Source organism: Salarias fasciatus, assembly GCF_902148845.1.
Source record: "Salarias fasciatus chromosome 23 unlocalized genomic scaffold, fSalaFa1.1 super_scaffold_20, whole genome shotgun sequence".
Lineage (NCBI taxonomy): Eukaryota > Metazoa > Chordata > Actinopteri > Blenniiformes > Blenniidae > Salarias > Salarias fasciatus.
Window position 1 is genome coordinate 14145719 of NW_021941230.1, and position 25748 is coordinate 14171466.

General features: G+C 43.4%; 1 protein-coding gene across 1 annotated transcript in view; it reads left to right on the top strand.

Annotated features, from left to right (window-relative positions):
• Positions 1-18335, top strand: part of LOC115383653 (scavenger receptor cysteine-rich type 1 protein M160-like) — a 39777-nt gene extending 21442 nt beyond the window's left edge. Inside the window, exons 8-9 of the mRNA XM_030085785.1 lie at positions 15165-15212; positions 18208-18335. Coding sequence (XP_029941645.1) covers positions 15165-15212; positions 18208-18335 — 176 coding nt within the window. The remainder of the gene's footprint in view (positions 1-15164; positions 15213-18207) is intronic.
• The last annotated feature ends 7413 nt before the right edge of the window (positions 18336-25748 follow it).

Sequence of the window (25748 nt, forward strand, 5' to 3'; positions counted from 1 at the left end):
CATTACCAAAGTTCCCTGTTGTTGTAAATAAAAGCCAATTTCGCCCGACTTTGAAGTGCATTAAAATCCTTTTTTTCAATAAGTAGTCCACAAAATCAGTACTGCTGGACTTAATACATTACAAATTACTTGCACAAGTACTATGAAGTACTATTACTGTGTACTTTTCCTGTAATTTGTCGCCAAAGTTCCCTGTTGTTGTAAATGAAAGCCATTGTCGCCTGACTTTGAAGTGCAATAAAATCCTTTTTTTCGATAAGTAGTCCACAAAATCAGTACTGCTGGACTTAGTACATTACATATTACTTGTGCAATGACTATGAAGTACTTTTACTGTGTACTTTTCCTGGAATTCATTGCCAAAGTTCCCTGTTGTTGTAAATAAAAGCCAATTTCGCCTGACTTTGAAGTGCATTAAAATCCTTTTTTTTCAATAAGTAGTCCACGACATCAGTACTGCTGGACTTAATACATTACAAATTACTTGCACAAGTACTATGAAGTACTATTACTGTGTACTTTTCCTCTAATTTGTCGCCAAAGTTCCCTGTTGTTGTAAATGAAAGCCATTGTCGCCTGACTTTGAAGTGCAATAAAATCCTTTTTTTCGATAAGTAGTCCACAAAATCAGTACTGCTGGACTTAGTACATTACATATTACTTGTGCAATGACAATGAAGTACTTTTACTGTGTACTTTTCCTGGAATTCATTGCCAAAGTTCCCTGTTGTTGTAAATAAAAGCCAATTTCGCCTGACTTTGAAGTGCATTAAAATCCTTTTTTTCAATAAGTAGTCCACGACATCAGTACTGCTGGACTTAATACATTACAAATTACTTGCACAAGTACTATGAAGTACTATTACTGTGTACTTTTCCTGTAATTTGTCGCCAAAGTTCCCTGTTGTTGTAAATGAAAGCCATTGTCGCCTGACTTTGAAGTGCAATAAAATCCTTTTTTTCAATAAGTAGTTCACAAAATCAGTACTGCTGGACTTAACACATTACATATTACTTGTACAAGGACTTTGAAGTATTTTTACTGTGTACTTTTCCTGTAATGTGTCGCCAAAGTTCCCTGTTGTTGTAAATAAAAGCCAATTTCGCCCGACTTTGAAGTGCAATAAAATCCTTTTTTTTAATAAGTAGTCCACAAAATCAGTACTGCTGGACTTAGTACATTAAATATTACTTGTACAAGTACTGTGAAGTACTTTTACTGTGGACTTTTCCTGTCATTTGTCACCAAAGTCAGGCAAAATTGGCTTTTATTTACAACAGGGAACTTTGGCAATGAATTCCAGGAAAACTACACACTAATAGTACTTCATAGTACTTGTGCAAGTAATTTGTAATGTATTAAGTCCAGCAGTACTGATGTGATCATTAAAAATAACTGATCCATTAAAGTGATTGTTCTGCTCCACGACTCATTGATGATGACTTGGATTCATTCAGAGACCTGAGGTGAGGTGAATCTCTACACACTGTCAGCAGTGTGAATCCAAACAAAACCAAGCTTGAAACTCGTTTGAAAAAGTGTTTTACAGTGTTGACTTGTTGTACTTGACATTGACTGTTGAAGATAACTGGCTGTCAGTAAATATTTCAGTTCTTCTTTTGAACTCCAGCCACTGAACCACTTTCTCTCTGATTTTCACTTCAAAAGATGAATTCTGAGATAGTTTTTGCATTTCTCTGTAAATTAAATTTTAAAGAATGAATCAAAACTTCATGGAGTTTAAGTTAAAGGCAGTCTGATTTATGCTGGAGGTTCGTCAAACTATGGAGGAACGAAACGGACACAATTAAGAATAAATACAGAAATAAAAAAATGGGCCAATATATAAATGTATGTGCCAGAAAATCATACAAAATAAATCTATATTTGTCTTTCTTGAGAAAACCTATAAAATGTGAGTGAAAACATTTATTTATTTTGCCATTTTCACCTCAGTCCATTCTAGGGGTGTCCTCAAATATTCCACGATTCGATGATTCGTTCCAAGGGGCCTGATTCCACTGCCTATATAGTGGAAGCATTGCAAGATGTGGTTATGAAACGAGGACCATTCCATTCCAGCTGTATGGGGGTGCTGAATGACTGATTTTACATAGAATTGCTTGTTTTTTTTCCAAATAAACATGATGTAAATCCTATTTGATATACATGTTAGCCTATCAAGTACACTGTGGATAAATGTACTTAACTTGTAGTTTTATTCAATATTATATCTATTTAGTGTTTGTGAATGAACCACCATGGCGAGTGGCACAACCCGATTTTGCGCAGAGCTCCATCACAGAGCAGCATCTCGGTGGTGATTTGGTTTAACTTTAAAAGGCTCACAATGTCGAAAAACAACAACAACAACAAAAAAACAAACAAACAAAAAAAAAAAAAAAAACAACAGAACTTCAGACCAAGTCAAAGATGATCTAAAAAAAGTCAAATGCAAATTGTGTCCTTTCATATCACTTCACAACAACATGGCTTTCCACCTTAAACGGGTCAGTAGCCAGATAATTGGGCTAATAAAAGACGGTTCTGTTACTCAGTTCTCATTTTTAATGCTGACTTTTATTTCGTTTAATTGTAATATTTTAGGTTATTATTATATTATTATTTTTATTTATCGAAAATGCTTATTCTGTTGAATTTAGTGTTTGTTTTTGCAGGGATGTTGTGCTGCGAAACAGACCGACATAGTGCAATTAAGCCTATTTCATTTAATTTGAGCAGATAATGTGAGAAATTGTTTAGCCAAAAAATGTGAGCTTATCTACAGAGCTTTTAGAAATAAATAAATGACATGCTTTAGCCCGTTTGTTAGAAGAGGGTTTGGTTCTGGTCATTTGAACTTCATTTGTTTGATGTTTAGAGTTACCGACACTTTGTTCCAGTCTCTGTTTCAGTGTGTAGGAAAAAAATAGGTGTTGTTTTACCTGCCTGCATGCTGTTATATATATATATATATATATATATATATATATATATATATATATATATATATATATATATATATATATATATATAATCTGTCAGTCGACTATTGGCAGGATCGGACGAATCAGATTCGACTATGGAAATTCTTAGTCGGGGACACCTCTCGTCCGTTCATTGATTTTGTGATTTTTTTCAAATTTTTCAAAATTTCTAATTTCTTTCGTCATTAATTGTGATGTCTGTATTTATTTCTATATACTTTCACATTTTCTTTTCTCCAAATTATTTGTGTCTATATTTTATTTTCATCAGACATTTTATTTATTCATTCAAACTTTTTTTATTCACTGTCACATTTATATCTTAATTTTTTCCATAATTCCATAATTTTGGATTTTCTTTATTATTTTTTTTATTTAAAATATTTTTATTGTTTTCAATTGACGGTAAATGTAAACTTGTGGAAAAAATAATCGGCCCACATAATCGTCTTACAAGTGAAAATAAACATAAAATACAGATATAATCTGTGAGTCACCTTAAAAGACAGGTGTACCTGTCTAAAAATGACAGAATTACAAAGAAATAATAATAATTAAAAAAATACTACTTCTGCTACTAATAATAATAATAACATAAAAAAGAGAGAAACATTCCCACCCATCCCACCACTGCTCACTGCTCAACTGTGTGTTAACTCCAGTACAAATATTACCTGATACAGTAATGAGTGAATCAGAGCTGGAAACCCAGCATGAACGGACCCCAAGTATCCTGAAAAGCAGTTTTTGGTAGCCTCTGCTGCTTCCCCTCCTCATGTCTGATCGCTGTTCTCCACCCTGATGTGCTTCACCTGTGTCTCGTTGGTCATGGGGGTCACCGGGTGGTCTGGGCTCATGGGGGTCACCTGGTGGTCTGGGCTCATGGGGGTCACCTGGAGCCCGGGGCTCATCGGGGCTTCGGTCTGTCTTCAGGTTGGGGGGTCGTCTTGTCTTCCTGCTCTGAGTCGATGCTGTTCCCGTTCAGTCGGTCAGCAGAGAGAGCTGCACGCTGAGCTCCTGCCAGGCGGTCTGGAGGATCTTCTTTCCTGTTTCTCTGCCCTCTGCTGAAGCAGCTTCTGGTTTCTGGATCTGGCTCCTGAGTCCATGCTGGACTCCTCCTTTTGTTTTGGAGACTTTGGGTTGTTGTTTCTCCTCATGGACAAAAAAAAGAACTTTACACACAACTCTGGGAGTGACTGGCATCTTGGGTCGTCCTCCATGTGCCTTCCCCCCTGAAATGGAACATTTTGTTGTCATTTGCATCAGTTTGTTGGACTTGTATATTTTTGTTGTAGTTTTAACTCTTTATTTGTCCAGGCTGAGAAACTTTTGTAACCATGTTGAGCAAGAAGTGATTTCCTGAGAAACGGACTTGTATAATCAGATCTGATAGGAGGCTGCTGTCACATGTCACGATGTGTTCGTGTTTTCATGACAGAATTAGAGATCTCCTCTCAGATTAAAGCAGTCTGATTTATCTCTGTGTATCATCTGCAGGCTGAAAACTGATGTTCACACACCTCAACACGTTTGTGTTTCTTCATTCTTTATGTTCTCAAACAGGATTACAATCAGTAAATTCCGATCAGGCCGGATCTGATGGATGTGAGAGAACCACATGGTGTGTGATGTTCCTGTGGAGTGAGGAGTGATCAGAGAGATCCTCTCAGCAGCTCTCAGAAGGGGAGATGCTCCATCATGAACATGTTCAGTCTTTGTTTCCAGAACTCCTGCAGTGTGTGGAGCTCTGGAGGAGCCAGTCTGTCCACTCCCTCAGCAGCCTGGTATTCTCTCCCTGATTGGCTGGACGGCTCCGACTCACCAAGGTGTTGCTGGAGCTGCTTTTAAAGTCAGTTCATCCTCAGTCGCTGCATCACTGCTGGATGTGTTTCCTCCATTCAGACCCCGACCCCCAACACTTCACTGACATATATCGTGAAGATATTCAGTGGTTTAAATGGGCCGGTACGCGCCTGTACAGAGTTCCGAGGCTTCTAACATCAAATGAGTGTCCTGGCCGCACTGTGTGGTCTTGTCCATCAACCGGGACGCGGGACGGACGGAACCTCAGAGGAGAACCGGCAGCAAACTAATGCAGAGCAGAGAGAACTGGAGGTCTTGCCGAAGTCTTTCTTCCGTTTCACACTGAGAATGTGAGACTCTCAAGAAAGGTGTTCCTCAGAAGGAGGCTTCCTGTTCTCTGGACATGTTCCTGCCAGAAGCCAAAGAAGATTCAAACCCAGAGGAGGGAACAGCAGCTGAAAGAACCAGCGTTCAGCACACGGTGCAGCATGCAGTGGTGGCTGGAGAAGAGAGGGGGCCGGGGACAAAGGGGGCCCTCCTCCCCCGGCACCAGGAAGTAGAAAAAATTCTCAATAAACCAACAATGTATTTGCTTCATTTTCTATAAATGATCTGCCAAACAGTGTGTGGCAGTTTTTAGTACTGATTCCACCAATTGCTGATTAATATAAATTAAATTGAACCAACCAGCGGTTTGCTGGCTGCAGCTTGAGGCTCCTGTTAGATTCTCCATCACTATGTGGGGAATGAACGTTCTGTATTTCAGTTAACACTCACGGTTTTGGATGAAACTGAAGAACGACGAGGCGCCCCACCAAATAAATTGACCTCCAGCTGCCACCAGCAGCACTCCCCATCACAGCAAAGCTTTAGAATGTTATAAGATGAGCGGCAGCATGGAAATGTTTTTTTTTTTATGTTATTTTGGACTCGACACATGAAGACTGCGTTGGTGTCCCACATCGTCCCACACAGCCACAGTCTTGGTCTCACATCTGGGGAGTCAGGATCTGGTCAGCCGAACTTTAACCCTTCAAATCGCTGTTCCCGCCACTTATCAGCCTTCACAGTACCGAGCACACGTTAACCACTTCATCCTGCAGAGACTTGATTACCCATACTGCTCTGAGCTTTAGGAGAGAAGTGTGCATGAGCTGTTGACAGATTCTCTGTCTGACTCCATCCAGCTGCCCTGGAACTCACATACAACATCTTTCGCTGCATCCGTGCTCTGCTGGCTGCTGGAGAGGGAAAGCTCAACAAACGTGACAAACCAGGAGGGAAAAAATGAGTTTGTAGAGGCAGGTTTGTTTCTGCATGAGCCATGCGTGCACTTCGTGATTGATTGATTTTTTTATTTATTTAGGCTATTTATTTATTTATTTATTAATTTAAAAGACTGAATTATGCAAAAAGAGAGTACTGGCACACTGAGAACTGAGACAAATCAATGGTGTTTCCCATGATGCTCAGTGCCATGCCATGTCTCCACTTATTTGTGAAACAAACTGGGAGTGTGTGTGTCTCTCTGTGTGTGTTTCTGTGCATACGACCCTGATTGATGGTGCATTTTGCTATTTTTTTTTATGACAGATTTTACTGTTTAGCACTTTGCGCTGTTTTTTATGAATATGAAAAGTGCTTTACAAATAAAGTTTGATTGATTGATTGATTGATTGAAAGAGACTGCTTTAATCTGAGAGGAGATCTCTAATTCTGTCATGGAAACACAACCACATCCTGACGTGTGACAGCAGCCTCCTATCAGATCTGATCATACAAGTCCGTTTCTCAGGAAATCTCTTCTTGCTCAACATGGTTACAAACGTTTCTCAACCTGGAAACGTATCCAGAGACAGAGCCGATCAGACGCTCAGAGAGACGTGGTCTGGCTGGACATGGAGCTGAAGCTGCTGCTGCTGCTGCTGCTGTGGAGCTCAGGTAGGACTCTGCTGCTCACTGCTGCTTCTCTCTCTGCTGGGAATTCTCCTCCATCGGGGAGTTTCAGTGCTCCACCAGCTGGAAGGAAGACATTAGTGTGGTCCTGAAAGCTGCTTCATGGATCCTCCTGATGGCTGTTTTCTGCAGTGAGGATTTGGAGCTGCTGCTCCAAACCTCCAGGCAGTGGTTCCAGTACGACAGTATCAGGGAACAAGATCTCATCTGGAGAGCTTTGCTGTTCAGGAAGGATTCTGCTTTGCTGAGGACTGAAGACTTGTGGATGTTGTGGATTCAGCATGTTTGATGTGAGGTTTCCAGCAGATCTTCTTGTTGATTTTCACCCTCAGAAACTTGATTTCTGGAACTCTGTCTGCTTCTACACCTTCTGTCAGAACTTTAGAGTCTCTATATTCCCCTCATGACTTCCAAACAACAGAATTTACTGAGAGTTTGTTTGAATCAAAGCTCTTCTTGAATGTGTTCAGTTCTGAGTTGATTTCCTCTGAGAGCTGCTCTAAATTCTCCCTGGACAGAAAATATCTGTGTCATCAGAAAACAAGATAAACTGCAGTATTTTACAGGTTTTACTTCCTTCATGACAGTTTTTCTCAGTGGCTTTGGAGCTTTTCTCTCATGACTGTTTCCTGTTGCTCAGCAGTCAGTTCAGCCTCCTCAACATTCAGTCATTTGTTCTCATCACAGCAGCAGGTTCTCTTCCTTCTAACAAGTGTCCACTGCTTGTGGACAGTCCTCAGCTGCTGTCCTCCAGCTCTGTGCTGTTTGATAACATGAAGGTTTGCTCATGTCCCGTCAGTCCAGATGAACTCTGTTTCTCTTCTTGTTGGAGCTTTGAGCCAGGAGAGCGTGGCAGAGTTCTCCTTGTATTTTGTGAACTGAAGAGCTCCGGTTCCACACGCTGTGGCTGGACTGCCATGTTGACTGCAGGCAGCTTGAAGCAGGCATGCGCACTTCTGTGGTGAAGCCCAGGGCAGTATGGGTAATGGAGTCTGTGCAGGATGAAGGATTGAACGTGCGCTGGGCCCTGTGAAGGCTGATGTGCTCTGATAAGCAGCAGGAAAACTTGCTTTTGAGGAATGAACTGTCCATTTTGAGCAAGTGATGTGTTTTGCAGGTTTTCTACTCGGTTTTACTTCTTTTTCTAATTGTTTTGAGGAATGCATCCACTGTTGTGCAAAAGTAAAAAGTGATGTGAGGAATGAACCAGAGTGACTGAAAACAACTGTCATTTCTGGAATAAAGAGTTTTGGTCCCGATACTGACCCCTGGTGGACACCATAAGCAATGTCCAAGCATAAAGACTGAAAATTTCCCGTTTTGACAAACTGTTGTCTGATGCTTCAGTAACTTTTCCTCCAGTGTGAAGCCACGCCCCTGACAGCAGAACTCCAGTTTATTGATGAATATCTCATGATTTGTTGAGTCCAATGCTTTTTCAGATGAGTGAACTCTGGAGCTGCTTCATTCTTTGTGTGTGTGGAGCTGCTGGTTCTCTCCATGAACTCTGTTAATGCAGTGATGTGGATCTCTGTGATCTGGATCCATGGTGACTTTCACACAGCAGCTTGTGTTTGTCAGTAGATTCATCCAGTGAAAACTTTTTCTGTGATTCTGGAAAACTGTGCGAGTAAAGAAACGGACCTGTAATTATTGATCTAGTGTCTCCAGTTCTGTCCAGTGGAATGACTCCAGCCGTTTTCATCTCTTTTGGGGATTTACCAGTTTGCAGAGACAGACAGCTGATCGTCATGTCAATACCGTCCCAGTCCTGAGAAAAACCCCAAACCAGCACAAAACGAACCTGCTGCGACTCCAAAACCTGCCTGAGAGCTGAAACAGGTCATGGTTTTCAGACGTATTCCCAGATTTAGTTTCTCCGGTCCCGTTTACACAACAACGTTTCAAGAGGAAACAAATCGTTCTGGAGCTTTAGTTTTGGAAAAGTTTTGCCTTCATGAAGAAAACACCACTCTAGTTGTGTTTTTGGGGTTTCTGTTTCCATGACAACGATGCTCGGAGTCTCTAAAAACAGCAGTTTTTGGAAATGGCTTCCAGGGTGGAAGTTGTTGAAAACACTGGGCTCTGTCTCCTGGTAGAGGACAGGAAAGGAGACAGTGTCTCCTGGTGGACTGGGGAAACTCTGCTGCTGCACATGCACAGCACGGCCGGGTCGACAGGGCTTCTGCTCATGCTCAGGAGATGGACGACAAAAACTTTTTTTTGCTTTTTGTTCGACCTTTGACCTCTGTTGGCCCAGTCTGGATGCTCTTGACCTGAGCTGGACTCTTCATACTTGCAGCTCATCTTCAGATCAAACATATTTCACTGGAAAGTCGACTCTGAACTGAAGCTGCATGATGAGAAGTGAAAATCACTGAAACCTGATGAGTCCTGAACTCTGTCTCTGTCTCCCCTCAGGAGTCCATCTGGAAGACAGAAACCGTCCAGCTGGTAAAGACAGTCCTCAGAGATGAAAACAGAAAGAGAATCTTTGTTCTTGCTGACTTTGTACTCTTTGCTCAGAGGCTGATGGTGAGTTCAGGTTGGTGGGAGGAAGCTCTGGCTGTTCAGGTGGACTGGAGCTGAAACTCCTCGGAGAATGGAAACCAGTGGAGGACTATGACTGGAACCTGAAGTTCTCAACTGCAGTCTGTGAACGTCTGGACTGCAGCTCTGCTGTTTCCTTCAATACAAAGTCTGAGTCCTCAGGAAGATCTGTGTGGAGGGTCGACCCTCGATGTTCCCAGTCTCTGTCAGATTTGAAGAATTGCTTTGAGTCCTCTGTTTCTCCCTCTTCCATTAATCTCAGGTGCTCAGGTAAGACCAGTGAGGTTTCATTAACTGCATGTTCTCCACATGGTGAGTTCAGACAGAAAGCTTCTAACATGACATCAAGATGGATCAGTCAGTAAAGATTCAAGGTTTTTATTTTCCATCTGTTCACATAAACCAGCAGTTCAGACACACAGGCTTTCATGTTGCTGTGGAGTCAAGTTGAAAAAACAGATTCATTTATCAAAAACAGAATTAAATAAAGACTCAGCAGGAGTGAAATAAAGAATAGATACAAAACAACAAGAGGACCAGATGCAGGAATGAAAGTGTGTGTGTGTGTGTGTGTGTGTGTGTGTGTGTGTGTGTGTGTGTGTGTGTGTGTGTGTGTGTGTGTGTGTGATGCTTCCATCTCAGTTGTCTTCAGTTTCACTGTCAGGAAAAAAAACTGTTGTGATGTTTTGTGTTCTGATCCTGTCTTCTGTCCTGTGAGAGTGTAGCTATAGTGTTTCTGGTTGTAGGAACAGTGTTTTCTGAGGCTGTAGCTGCAGTGTGTGTGAGTGAGGCTGTAGCTGCAGTGACCTCCTGTCCTATCTTCAGACCGGGTGCGGCTGCTGAATGGATCCAGTCGTTGTTCAGGCAGACTGCAGGTGAAGACTAACCCGTCTGACCAGACCTGGTCCTCAGTGTGTGAAGCAGACCTGGACCTGCAGGATGCACAGGTGGTGTGTCGGGAGCTGGGCTGTGGGGCTCCTTCAGTCCTGCAGGGGGCGCTCTATGGAGACGTGCAGACTCTCAGGTGGAGCCCAGAGTTCCAATGTGGAGGCCATGAGTCTGCTCTGCTGGACTGTAGAAGCTCAGGCTCAGCTAGAAGCAGCTGCTCACCTGGTAAAGCTGCTGGACTCACCTGCTCAGGTAGAAGAGGAGCTGCAGCTTCCACTCCTCTTCTCTTCACACTCACTCCATCCTCTCACTCTTCTCTCTCTGCTCTGGGTTCAGGGGTCGATGAGGTCAGGTTGGTGGGAGGAGCCAGTCGCTGTGCAGGAAGTCTGGAGCTGAAATATCTTGGTGAACAGAGACGTGTGATGAGCGATCTCTTCTTCACCCTGAAGACAGCAGCTCTCATCTGTGAACATCTGAACTGTGGCTCTGCTGTTTCTGTACAACCAATTGATGTGTCAAAAGTATCTATGTGGAGAATTGACTCAGGATGTTTTCAATCTGGATCTGATCTGTGGAACTGTGTGTCGTCATCATCATGGAGCCTCGATCACACCCTGAAACTCACTTGCTCAGGTATGTTTTTCTGACTTTAAAAAATGAATCTTTTCTTCTTAATTTAACAGTAGATTAATTTCCTGCTGCTTCTCTGCTGCTTCAGTTTGTTCCTCAAACCAGAGATCAGCTGATTGGTCTCCAACAAAATCATGTTGTCAGAAAAAACCTCAAATCCACAAAGATCATCTTCATCCCAGGAAAGACCGGTGGGGGGGGGGATGATCATGTTCATCTCCTTCTCAGGCTGGGACTCTGCTAGTGCTCGTCATGTCAAGGGGAAAAGAAAAAGAAAGACATTTCCTGTAGCTTGTGAGAAAGCAGAACACCTCACTGCTTTTTCAGATCTGGGTAGTAGTTTTAACCTGGACCAGTACGTCTTTGAAGCACTCTGCAGTAGTGTGCCACCTGTACGGCCAGTCCTCTGCTGAAGATGTGAGCGATGAAGATACAGAGCGTTCAGCATGGCAGCACCAGCTTTATCAGAACTGTCACTGCTTCCAGCAGCGATGCTCCACACCAACACTGCAGAAGGTCAAACTAAACTACCAAGCAGTAATGAGACCTTGTCCGACAGGTGGGCCACAAGGTGGCGCAGCGCTTGTGCCTCACAGCATGAAGGTCTTGGGTTCAAATACCGGCCGGGGCTTGGGGCCTTTCTGTGTGGAGTTTGCATGTTCTCCCTGTGTGTGCATGGGTTCTCACCGGGTTCTCCGGCTTCCTCCCATGGTCCAAAAACATGCATGTCGACAGACTGGCGACCTGTCCAGGGTGACACTGCCCTCACCTGTCCAGGGTGACCCCGCCCTCACCTGTCCAGGGTGACCCTGCCTTCGCCCACAGCAGCTGGGATGGGCTCCAGCCACCCGCCACCCCAAAAGGGAAGAAGCGGTAGATAATGAGTGAATGTCTGAACGGTGTGTCCCCCTCACCCATTGGCAGAGGACGGCACACTGAAGACTCAATTTCTATTTATTTAGAGACATTCTGACAAAAAACATGTATGCGGAGAACTTTTAACCTGAAGTCTGTCAGGGTATATTCTAAACAAAAATGCATCTAAAAAGTAGTGCCCAGACATGGGAATGAAAATCATTTTCTGGCCACTTTTTCATGGTTCACCTTAGAGGTCGACCGATTCATCGGTTTGGCCGATCAATCGGCCCGATGGGACGTTTTACAAACTATCGGAATTAACGGCAAGTGGTCCCGATAGTGGCCAATGGCTGTTTTTTTTTTTGTTTGTTTTTTTTCACCAGCGCCCTTGCTCCTTCCCTCACCTGCTGCTCTCTGTCTCTCTGATCACAGAGGGGAGGGGCTGCTCTGCACACACAGGGGCATGGGGCGGGAGAGGGAGGGAGAGAGAGAGAGAGAGAGAGAGACGGAGCAAGCAGCACAGCGGCAGCAGAGAGAGGGACGTGGAGACACGATTAGCATCTCTGTAAGTGTATTAAAACCTTCACAAGTTGAAAGTCAACATACATCACCTCCTTTGTGGAGGAAATAAGTTCCACCTGTTCAACAAGCATAAACATGCATCATATGTTAGGATAAACAGCGACGTTTCCACAGCCGAGTTTTACACAACCACACATGCTTGTTAAGCTAACAATTAGCAGCTCGTTGAAAACACGCTAAAAGAAAGTTTTCTCTGTGAAGTCAGTTCATCTTAGTTTGCCATGAATCCTTAAATTTGGCAATTTTAGCTGCTGTTTGAGACAAACCAGCCCCCCCCCCCCCCCCCCCCCCCCCCACTCCTCTTCGATTTTTCCCACAGATATTATGGAGGTTATAGTGACTTTGCCATTGGAATTTTTACTGTTCCTGCAGTGGGTTAGATAGGCTATATTTGGAAATGAATTCCAAATTTATTCTTTCAAAAAAAGATAGCCTAATTAAAAAAACAAACCATTCTTTAGTAGTGATAAAAAACACAACTGCTATATAAGAGTATATAAGACATAAGTTAAGGATAAAGGTTACAGCTTATGGGAGGATGAGAACATCACAGTTCGAATCCCTTAACTCGAGATGCCTTGTTTAACTAGTGTTATTATTTATTTTTGATGGCATACAGTATCATCATTCACAAAATATGAAGTCACCCCCCCATATTAAAGTGTAACAAAATTATCCATGTCAATTTTAATAGATATTGAATACACATAAGTTTCAATTAAATATATTGATTTTTATGTTTTCTTTGCAATTTTATATATTTGGATAATGTTCAGCAGTGCTAATAAAGTCAGAGAGTGTTAATTTCCAACAGTGTTGAATTTTTTCAGGGGAGAGGGGTGTTGGGCTATCGGCCAATTAATCGGCTATCGGCTTTTCCCCTGCTCCAAACTATCGTTATTATATCGGCCTTTAAAAATCCACTATCGGTCGACCTCCAGTTCACCTTATGGCCGACTTATAAAATGTAGTCAGTAACTTCCTCTAACTACTGAAACAGTGAAGACAAAGTTATGTGGCAGAGTAGTTTACATTAGTTTTAGACCAGTAAGCAGAAATAAAGACAAGGACAAACACAGTGTGTCATCCACTCAGTGTTCTGACAACTCTCACTCTCCACCAAACACTAAATACTCTCAGTAATGTGATTACGTGCTGAGCTCTGTGCTCAGCCTCAGTTGCTCCCAGCAGCGGTTGTTGCTGTGGTCAGTGTGGACAAGCGTCCAGGAAGCAGTCCCTGAAGGAGGAGCTGTGCTCCATACAGATGAACTGTACAGGAGCTGGATCAGCTGGAAGCAGCTGCTCTTCATACATTCACTGCTGGGCTGCTTTGGTTTCCTGCGCCCCCTGGTGGCCACAAGGAAGAACAGTCAGTTCAAATGCAGTCTGGACCAAGAGTCCACTCTTCATCAGTGTTGGGCGGGTTACTTTTTTTTTTCTTTAATATTTAGGACAATCAAGCACCACATCCTCATCAAACTGTGTACATTGTACAACAAAACCCCACCAAAACAACAACCAGCACATTTTCAACTTGTACACAGAGCACAGCACAGTACTGCATTGTAAAGTAGGATGTCAAATGGGCAAATTACTTTAAAAAAAATCAGTAGTTATAATTACTAGTTACTCATTACAAAGTAACTGAGGTCTTATATTTAAAAAATAACTACTTGGTAAAGCAACGATTGCATTACTCCAGAAAACAAATGAGTTGAAATGTGTCAAAGAATGTGGATCCCCTCTTAATGGAACTTTAAGGTGCATGTTCAGTGATTTATTACAAGACTAAATATATGACTAATGAAATAAATGAGCACTTGACAGAAAAAGATACAAACAAGAAATTCTCCATTGACCTGGTGTTGTGCTGAACTGTCAGACTGTTTTGCCAAATGACCTTAGAGGTTATTTGTTTATATTTTCTGTTTGAAGAAATGAACCAAACCAGTGGAGACAAACTAACAGTTAAGGCCCGTCCATGCTTCACATGTACGCGTTTCCGCGTCCGCTTTGGAAGGTCCGCGCACCACCGATGCGGACGCGCTTTCTCCCATGCTACATTTTGAGCTCAGCTGTGCGCGTCTCATGCAGGCGCGGTGATCCACGCAGCCTCGAGAAGCTTTTCCGGCTCTACAGACTGTTTATCTGCTCCTTATTACGGATTATTTAGAGAAAATTAAGCACATACATTGTCAGTACATTATCTTTAAGTATTAAAGTTTATTTAGCCTTTTTTTCTGTTTCTGAATCGCGGAGCGGCGCTGGAGCGATTAGTTACTTTTTCACTTCTGTCTACAGACCTTCTCCTCCCTCCAGACAGTCTCTCTCTCTCTCCACGAGTTTTTCACTCTTTCGGTGTCTTTAAGTGGAGCCATCAGGCTGGAGCTCCGTCTACTTTCACGTTTACCGTCATGTTTTGTTTGCTATGGCGCTCTGGCGCAGGCGCACTCTTCCGCGACCTGCGCGCAATGCGCAACGCGGTCTCAAATTCTGGCTGCTGCGCGGACGTCCGCGTATCAGTCCGCACGGACCCTAGCGGACAGGAATTCATGACGATTTTTACGTCACGCGGACCAATGCGCAACGCGCACCCACGCAGACATGTGAAGCATGGACGGGCCTTTACTCTCATCACTGCTCGCTATATAGCTATAGTGTCTTCTCTTCATATATCTATGGTAGTGTCATGGTTTGTGCTGTAAAGTCTGGACAGCTCATATGTCTGGAATATTCACTCTGATTTTCAAATGTAATCCCACTCAGTAATCCATGTTTTTATCAGATATACCTGTAATGAGATTACAAATGTTTTATGTACGGTAAAGGATTACAGTTCCACTTCTTTTGTATCCTATTAACGTAACTGTGTCACATGTACTCTGTTCCTCCCCAACCCTGGTGTTCAGACTCGGTGCGGCTGCTGAATGGATCCAGTCGTTGTTCAGGCAGACTGCAGGTGAAGACTAACCCGTCTGACCAGACCTGGTCCTCAGTGTGTGAAGCAGACCTGGACCTGCAGGATGCACAGGTGGTGTGTCGGGAGCTGGGCTGTGGGGCTCCTTCAGTCCTGCAGGGGGCGCTCTATGGAGACGTGCAGACTCCCAGGTGGAGCCCAGAGTTCCAGTGTGGAGGCCATGAGTCTGCTCTGCTGGACTGTAGAAGCTCAGGCTCAGCTAGAAGCAGCTGCTCACCTGGTAAAGCTGCTGGACTCACCTGCTCAGGTAGAAGAGGAGCTGCGGCTTCCACTCCTCTTCTCTTCACTCTCACTCCATCCTCTCACTCTTCTCTCTCTGCTCTGGGTTCAGGGGTCGATGAGTTCAGGTTGGTGGGAGGAGCCAGTCGCTGTGCAGGAAGTCTGGAGCTGAAAGTTCTTGGTGAACAGAGACCTGTGGTGGGCTATGACTACATCCTGAAGAGAGCAGCTCTCTTCTGTGAACATCTGAACTGTGGCTCTGTTGTTTCTGTACAACCAACTCCTGATGTGTCACGTCAATCTATGTGGAGAATCGACTCAGACTGTGTTCAATCTGGATCTGATCTGTGGAACTGTGTGGCCTCATGGATCTCCTCTCGAACCCTGAATCTCACCTGCTCAGGTATGTTTTTCTGACTTTAAAAAATGAATCTTTCCTTCCTGGTTTAACAGCAGATTAATTTCCTGCTGCTTCTCTGCTGCTTCAGTTTGTTCCTCAAACCAGAGATCAGCTGATTGGTATCCAACAAAATCATGTTGTCAGAAAAAAAACCTCAAATTCACAAAGATCTGAGGATGAAAATACCTCAACTGCTGGAGCTGAGCTGAGTTTCTACTGTTTGCTCTGAGGTTCCATCATGTTGTCTTGAGTTTCTTCTCTTTCCTCTGTGTTCTAACTGTTTCCTTCAAGCTTCTACTGTTTCTTTGAGGTTATATTGTTTCTTCTGAGGCTTTACGGATTCTTCTGAGTCTCCATTGTTTCCTCTGGGCTTCTGCTGTTTCCTCTGGGCTTCTACTGATTTCTCAGAGCTTCTATTTTTCCCCTGAGCTTTTCCTGATTCATCTGAGGTTCTACTGTTTCCCCTGGTTGACATTCTGTTATGTGTTCAGCAGGGTTTGGACCGTTATGTCACAAATGTAATCCGGTACAGTTGCAAGTTACCTGTATAAAATGTCGTCAGTAACTTTCTCTAACTACTGAAACAGTGAAGACAAAGTTATGTAGCAGAGTAGTTTACATTAGTTTTAGACCAGTAAGCAGAAATAAAGACAAGGACAAACAGTGTGCCATCCACTCAGTGTTCTGACAACTCTCACTCTCCACCAAACACAGAATACTCTGAGTAATGTGATTACCTGCTGAGCTCTGTGCTCAGCCTCAGTTGCTCCCAAGCAGCGGTTGTTGCTGTGGTCAGTGTGGACAGGCGTCCAGGAAGCAGTCCCTGAAGGAGGAGCTGTGCTCCATACAGGTGAACTGTACAGGAGCTGGATCAGCTGGAAGCAGCTGCTCTTCATACATTCACTGCTGTGCTCCTTTGGTTTCCTGCGCCCCCTGGTGGCCACCAGGAAGAACAGTCAGTTCAAATGCAGTCTGGACCAAGAGTCCACTCTTCATCTGTGTTGGGCGGGTTGCTTTTTAAAAGTAGTTAGTTATAGTTACTACTTACTCCTTCAAGAAAGTCACTAGTTTACAATATTTTTAATTACAAGGCAAAATCACTCTTGTGTCACTTTCGCAAGTTAAAATCGTTTAAATCCTTCAAAGAATCTGGATCCCTGTGAATGGAACTTTAAGATGCATGTTGAGTTATTTATTATAAAAACTCAACATCTGGTTCATGAAATAAATGGACACTTGACAGACTAAACTACAAACAGGAAGAACTCCATGAATCTAAATGATTCAAATGTTATTGTGTGATAATTTGAGACACCATCAAATCTGATTTGTCTCTGTAGATCACATTTCCACAGCTTCTGACATGGATATTTGTCAGTAGAGGTCTGAACTTCCATTGAGTTTAAAAGCCTTTGAATGATCAGGGCTCTCTGTGGCTGTATCTCTGTCACGTCACGTGACGCACTTTGGACCAATCAGGTTCCTTCTTTCTCTAAACAAACTCCACTGGACTGTGGAGGAGGAAAAACCAGCTGAAAGGGTGAATTGTAGGGATGAAACACAGAGTTTCATTGTCAGCAATGGCAACGGTGTAATGCTGGGAAAAGTCGGTAGTTAGATTACTTGTCACTAAAAATACTAACGAGTAGGGGTGTTGAAAAAAATCGATTCGGTGATATATCGCGATATGACGTCACGGGATTCTCGCATCTATTCAAAATACGTCCTGTAGTGGCGCTCTGTGACTTCAAAGTTCGTTGTACCACCTTTGCAGCTTGTCTAACAACCAGTATTTGAATCACTCGACTGAAACCAAGTCTTCTTTTAAGATGTTTTACTCGAAAACTTAAAGCATACAAAAAAATAAGGCTCGTTACAGACGGTCAAAAAACTGTGTTGCTTCCATCAGTTACAGCTGCAATCTGAAGTGCATGCAGGCAGTATCAAATGACGTAATACGTAATGAAAGCCAAAATCACATTTCACAATAAATTTCTCTTTCTATATTAATTAAATTATGCATTCTTTGACATATCACAATCATCATGAATTTCTTAAAAATGAAATGAAGCATTTTTTAAACATTTTAAATCTAAATTATTCTTTATATGAATTCCCCATGAACTGGCTCTTACATTACCCGGCCCCTAATTGGTGAGGCTGGAAAACTAAACAATTATAAACTCAAACATTAAAGAGCCAAAATCACTTAAATTAAAGAATGTCCATCAGTATCAATTTGTCCTTCTTCTTCAGTCTTCTGACGTAGCTTCTTGAAGCAGGCATAGCTTGTTTACAGGTCGTTCCAGCGTGCTGGTTTTGGTCTTCAGTTTCACTCTTCTCACCGATCCACTAGAGTCTGGTAGTGTTTCAACTATCTTCCCCATGACCCAGGAGTTGCGAGGGGAGGAACTGTCCACCAAGAGCACAACATCGCCTGCCATGAAGTTTCTTCTACGCTTCAGCCATTTCTGTCGCTCCTGAAGAAGTGGAAGATACTCACGTGTCCAGCGAGTCCAGAATAAGTCTGCGAGATATTGGACTTGTTTCCATCTTCTTCTTGTGTAGGTGTCCTCTTTGCTGAAGATGCCTGGAGGCAGGTTTGGTTGAGCCTTCAGAAGCAGTAAATGATTCGGTGTTAAAGGCTCGATGTCATTGGCATCATCTGAAACGCTTGTAAGTGGCCTGCCATTGATTATACTTTCGACTTCACACATCATTGTATGGAGACAGTCGTCGTTCACTGATTGTTCTTTCAGTAGGGAATTGAGGATTCTTCGCGCAGTGCGAATTTGCCTTTCCCAAACCCCACCCTGATGGGAGGCAGCCGGGCTATTGAATATCCATCTTATTCCCTTTGGTTGCAGGGTTCTCTCAATTCTGCCATTATCCAACTCTTGGATGGCTTCTCTTAGTTCTCGTTCAGCCGCCACAAAATTTGTGCCATTGTCTGACCTGATGGTTTTAACTTGACCTCTCCTACAAATAAAACGACGAATAGCGTTGATGCAGGAGTCTGTGTCGAGGCTGTCAGCAACTTCAATGTGTACGGCGCGGAGAGTGAGACAAGTGAACATTACCCCATATCTCTTGACAGTACCCCGGCCCCGTTTGACCTCAAACGGGCCGAAGTAATCAACGCCGGTGTTCGTGAAAGGAGGTTGGTCGGGTTGGAGACGATCTTTTGGTAAGCTCGCCATCTTTTGCTCACCAACTTTGCCAGTCATCCTACGGCACACCGTGCATCGATTGATGAGTTTTCTGATTGCAGAATTGGCTTGTGGGATCCAATATTTCTGTCTCATTTTTGCCAACACATAATTACGTCCACAGTGGCCTGTTCTTTGATGTATGTCCCTCAAGATCAAAGTGGCAACTTTGCTGATTTTGGGAACAATTGCTGGATGTTTGGCACTTTCTGGCATAGCAGACTTGTTAAGTCTTCCTCCTACTCTTAAGATGTCATCTTGGAGAATTGGATCAAGTTTATACAGCACACTTTTGCGACTGAGCTGACTTCCTTTTCTCAGAACGTTGATTTCCTCCTCAAAGTGCTGTCTTTGACTGAACTGTATGATTTGTGCTTCAGCAGCATCCAGATCATCCAAGGTGAGGGATTTCTTTCCGGTTTGAAATTTCTTCATATGTTGTTGCAACTTTTTTCTTTGCTTTTCAGGGTCATTTTCAGTTTGGCTGATTGCTCTTAATGATTCCTTGCGTTCTTCTTTACGTTTCTTCAGAGCATCCTTTACCTTTACAATCCAAGCCACTGATCGTTTCAGTTTGTTCCAATCAGAGTGATAGGTCAGTAGCTGGTTCATTGGTGTCATACTTTCTTCAACTTTGACTGCGTGGACAGCGACTGTGGTCTTGACCTCTTGATCTTCTTCAAGACTTTCCTTCTTTCGCCCAGGCTGTTCCGGCCAGTCTTTCTCATTCAGGAGAAAATCCGGTCCATTTATCCATGTTCCTCCTTCGATCAAACTCTTTGCCTTCAGGCCTCTGCTAGCTTGATCTGCAGGATTTTCAGTTGTTCTGACGTACATCCATTGTAAGGGCTCGGTTGCTTCTCGGATCAAAGATATTCTGTTAGCAACAAAGGTTTTGAAACGTGCCGTTTCGCTGTCGATGTATCTGAGCACCGTAGTGCTGTCTGTCCAGAAGACAGATTGTTGCAGTGGAATTTGCAGTTCTTGGTGCAACATCTTGTCGACCTTCACTGCGACAACCGCCGCGGTCAACTCAAGCCTGGGGATCGTGACTCGCTTCAGTGGGGACACTCTTGATTTTCCCATGAGGAAAGCACAATGTTTCTCGCCATGCTCATTCTCCATCAGTATGTAAGACACAGTGCCGTAGGCATACTCTGAGGCATCCGAAAAATGATGTAACTGCGCTGCAGTAGTGCATCCAAAGTTAGTGGGTTTCAAAGATCTTTTCACATGGAAGTTGGAAAGATGAGAAACTTCTTTGAGCCATCTGCTCCACTCTTCAGCATGCTTTCCATCAATGTTTTCATCCCAGCCAAGATGTTCTTGACAGAGATCTTTCAACAAAAGCTTAGCAGGCAAGATAACCGGTGCCAGAAAGCCCAGTGGATCGTAGATGGAGTTAACAATCGACAAGATGCCTCTTCTGGTCACTGGCTTGTTTTGCAGCTTGATTTTGTACGTGAAAGTATCCGATTCTGTGTCCCACTGCACCCCGAGTGTCCTTTCCACTGGTAAAGTGTCACGTCGCAAATCCAGGTCTCTGACTTCAGTGGCTCTGTATTCTCCAGGGATTGACGTTAACACCATTCTGCTGTTGCTCATCCACTTTTTTAAGGTAAACCCTCCACTGCTGCACAAAGCTTGAAGATCCTTAACCAGTTTCACTGCGTCATCATCTGTGGCTACACTTTTCAGGCAGTCATCTACGTAGAAATTGTGCAGTACTGTCTGAACCGCATCTGGGGGTGCAGTGTCTCTGTGATCCTCCGCAGTTCTTCTCAGTGCGTACGAGGCTACACTTGGAGAAGAAGTGGCTCCAAAAAGGTGCACTGTCATCCGGAATTCCTCCATGGGCTCATCCAATCTGCCATTAGGCCACCAAAGAAAACGGAGTAAGTCTGCATCATGTTCTGGCACATTAACCTGATAAAACATTGACTCAATGTCTGCCATTACTGCTACAGGCTCCTCTCGGAATCGGAGAAGGACACCAACTAATGTGTTGGTTAAATCAGGCCCCTGGAGCAACTCACTGTTCAGACACCGATCTTGATAGGTGGATGTGCAGTCAAATACCACCTGAAGCTTCTTTTTCTTTGGGTGGTAGACTCCATGGTGCGGTATATAGAACACCCTGTTGTCCTCTCGGGTCAGTTGATGTGTTGGAACCTGGACCGCATAGCCCTTGGTGATGATTGCTTCCATGAAGTCCTTGTAATCTTTGAAGAATTCAGGATTCTTTTTGAATTTTCTGAGCAATGACGATATGCGTTGCTCTGCCACACAGCGATTGTTAGGCATTTGGAGTTTCTCATTCCTGAGTGGCAATCCAATGCAGTAATGCCCATTCTCAAAAACTGTTGTCTTTTCCACAGATTGCAAAAACTGTTTGTCTTCCTGAGACCGCTCTTCCTTGTCATCATAGTTGCGTTCCGGGAAATCAGTGTTGTACTGTTGGACCAACAGGTTCTCGATCTCCACCAATGAGATTCTGTTCACAGATTCATGAGGTGGCTCGTTCTCATTTTCATTTTTTCTTATAGGTCCATTCACAACCCAGCCAATGGCTGTTTTAACAGCATAAGGACCTCCATCTTGATCGTTAATGATGCGCCAAGGCTCCATTGCTCTTGAACAGTTAGCGCCAATTAGTAGGCCTACATCAGCGTCTATCTCTGGCAAGCGTACTTCATGAAGGTAAGGCCACTGCTGGATATCTGACTGCTTGGGTATGTTTCCAGCATGAACAGGTATGCTGCTGTGTGTAAACACCTTGGGCAACTCAACATACATACTGTCCTCAAGCCCACACACTTCAAGCTCTGATAAAACAAAACTGTTCATGAGCTTCTGTTTGTTCGGTGCGTCTTGACCCATGATGCTGAGAAGTATCCTTGTTGGTTTCCCTTTCACATTCAATTTCCTTTGCAGGTCTTCCGTACAGAATGTTGCCGTGCTTCCCGGGTCCAGAAAGGCATATGTATCTACATGTCGATCACTATTCTTCGATTTGACCTTCACCGGTACTTTTGACAGCACACATTCAGCTTCTCCGGCCCCCATGAGGAAGCAAGACTCTTGTGAGATGGGAACCTTGGCAGCTAGCTCCTCTTTAGGACTAGAACCATCACTCTTTCCTTGTGAGATGGAACTCTCATCCTTCTGTTTGTGCAGAATGTCAGGGTGCTTAAATCCACATTCTTTGCACTCCACTTTTCGTTTACATGATTTGCTGAGATGGCCAGGAATCAAACATGCAAAACATAGACCCTTTGATTTCAGAAATTCCACTCGGTCTTGATGGGGCTGACCTTTGATCTTACTGCATGAGGCAAGAGCGTGAGACTGCTGACAATACAAACACGGTTTATCAAAGGCGTTCGCCGCTTTACCACTGCTGACAGGTTTGACCTTGGCAGGCCTTTCTTGAGGCTCTTTGGCTTCGGGAACAACATTGGTTGCAAAACTGCTTCCACGAACCTCCTTCTTTACAGGCTGCCTTCCTTTTTGGTTCATCTTTATTGCTGTGGTTGAGCGGCCATCTGAGATATCACCAAAAAGTGGATCTATTGCGATCTTAGCTTGTCGGTCTATGAAGTTCACCAAATCAGTAAATCTGGCCCTGTGACCACGTCGTTCCTTGAGGTCGAAAGCTTCTGTTCGCCAGCGTTCTTTCATTTTGTAGGGCAGCTTGGATATCAGGGAGCGCAGATTGGTAGGATTATCCATCTCTTCTAAAAACTCAATGTCTTCCATAGAGTTACGACATCCTATCAGAAACATTGCAAAGGCGTTTAACGCTTTCCCATCATCTGCCTTCACTTGTGGCCAATTGAGTGCTTTCTCCATGTAGGCACTGGTAATTCGAAGCTCATCTCCATAATGCTTATGCAGAAGACGCTTCGCTTCTTTATAGCCCCTGCTTGGTGCCATATGAGCACAACTACGCACCAGTTGTTGGGGCTCTCCATCTGTAAATTGTTCCAAGAAATATAGTTTATCTTGGTCATTGTCTGTTTTCTGCTCTATGGCATGTTCAAATGCTCTCATGAAAGACTTGAACTTTCACCTTTGTACACAGAAACGTCCTTTGTCGGTAGCTGTGAAAGCTGTTGTTGCTTTACGAGCAATTCAGTAATTTCGTTCTGCTTTTGCATTACTGACACAATGTCATCACCTGTTTGTGTTCTAGGACTTTGGTTCGAGACTAGCTGTGACTGTTGTGGTGATTGTGAACGCTGCACTTGTCTTGATGCTTGAACACTCGTAGCATGTTGCAGTGATGACATGCTAACTCTTTCTTACTTTATGTTCCCACTTACTGATTTTCGCACTGACACATGACTACGTCTGCCATCTTACAATGTTTCATACTCTTTAAGCACTTGAATTTTTGCTTGGCTTTCAGCTAATGCAGTCTCCAGTTCTAATTCTTCTTTTGCAGCTTTAATTCTAATTTCTTGCAATTCAAGCTCTTGTTTTTTCTTCAGCGCCGCCGCGCGTTTCAGTAGAGCTGCATGTTCTGCTTCTTGACGAGCTCGAGTGGTAGATACACTTGACGTGCTGGAGGTGTTACTGACATGAGAGTGAGCCTTTTCTCTATTGCTGTCCCCTATTTGTGAAGCACTGTCACTGGGCAAAACAGCATCTTGTTCATCTGTCACTTGTTCAGTAGGTTCCTTTAACTGCAATTTTTCTTTTTCTGTGGAATCATACACCTCTGCCAGCCATCTGTCAGTTGTCTTCATGAAGCCTGTTATATGATCCATTTTAGGCTCATACCAATTTTTTTGGTCAAGAATTTTTTCCTCTTCAGACAAAAGACGGCAAACTTCACTATTGAGCCTATTGAATTCGCGTAGAGACTGTGCAAAATCACTCTCCATCTTAAGCTTCACAATTTCCACATTTTGAGCATCACACTTCAATGCCTCCATCACCTTAATGTGACTGCTTAGAGTTGCTAACATTCGTTTCCTCAACGATATGAAACGCTGGAATCTTTCCTCCACACCCTTCTGGGTTAACTTGCGTGATCTCCCCTGCTCCAATCCATCCCCTTCACACGTGTCATCTCCATCAGCCATCCTATTAATTGCAGAGTAATTGTGCAGTATGCGGGCACATAGTTTAAAGCACTTCCTTCAAAGTCGCCTTTCCTCTATAACTGCGTGCAAACAAACTGTCCAAAACCACAAAAAGCTCTGCATTCACCGAATCAAGTACAGATATGCACACGTGAATCCTCAGCAATTAACTGAATCCACAGAACTTTGCTGATAGTTTTTTTTTTTTTTTTTTAAGCTCCGTCATTCACCAGGGGGACGTCTTTTCTTCACAATATTTAAAGGTAAAGAAGGCTTTTCCGTTACCTTTTCCAGGGGAGTAATTCCAAAGAGTTATCCTTTCGATCCCATTTTCTCTCTGTGAGGATCAAGCTTCTTCTTTTTCCTTTTTTTCCGCTGCTTAATCCAATCAATCCAGGCAGCAAGGCTCCATTAGCGAGTTTTTTGACTTAATGTAGTGGCGCTCTGTGACTTCAAAGTTCGTTGTACCACCTTTGCGGCTTGTCTAACAACCAGTATTTGAATCACTCGACTGAAACCAAGTCTTCTTTTAAGATGTTTTACTCGAAAACTTAAAGCATACAAAAAAAATAAGGCTCGTTACAGACGGTCAAAAAACTGTGTTGCTTCCATCAGTTACAGCTGCAATCTGAAGTACATGCAGGCAGTATCAAATGACGTAATACGTAATGAAAGCCAAAATCACATTTCACAATAAATTTCTCTTTCTATATTAATTAAATTATGCATTCTTTGACAAATCACAATCATCATGAATTTCTTAAAAATGAAATGAAGCATTTTTTAAACATTTTAAATCTAAATTATTCTTTATATGAATTCCCCATGAACTGGCTCTTACACGTCCATATTGATTTTTAATTATTTATTCACCCGGCAAATATCCATTGCGGCGTCTTTTTGTGTGCTGCACTTTTACTCCTGGCCACTAGTTGGCAGCACACCACACCAAGAGCTTGCAGAGCCTCCAGTCCGCCAGAGGAAGAACAGCATCTCACGAGAGCTATCCCGGGTGGTTTCTTTACACTACCGTCTCACGGTAATTGGATCACACAACAGTCTCCCTTGGCGGAGGAAGTGGGAGACGCTCCGAGGAATATTTATAAAGCTGGAATCTGGACGCACTTTGGCTTTTACAACAAGGACGGAGGGACAGATAAGAGCAACGCCATTTGTAAAATGTGCTTTGCAAAAGTCAAATATCGCAGAAACACCACCAACCCACATGCATTTGAGCAGGATGTCCCCATGCAGGACACCCTGAGGGCCCTGGACAGTGGTGTGAGGGACAGGCTGCGTCCCCCCAGGAGTGAGAAGGAGCGTTGCCTCCTCAGCAGGTCCTTCCTCCCTGCTGCTATCAGACTCTACAGCCAGCACTGCTCCAACCAGTCCAAACACACACCACACACTGTTCTAAATGACACTCCTGTGTATTTGTCTTTTCATGTCTCTCACGTTTTTCTTTAACATTGTACATATGTCTGTCCTATATGTATATTTAACACTAGGTTTACCAAGCAGGGGCCGGTTTGGCCCAACCCATCCCAGAACCCAGAGAGGGGCCACAGTGGCTCAGTGCTTTTGAATACACAAGTCGT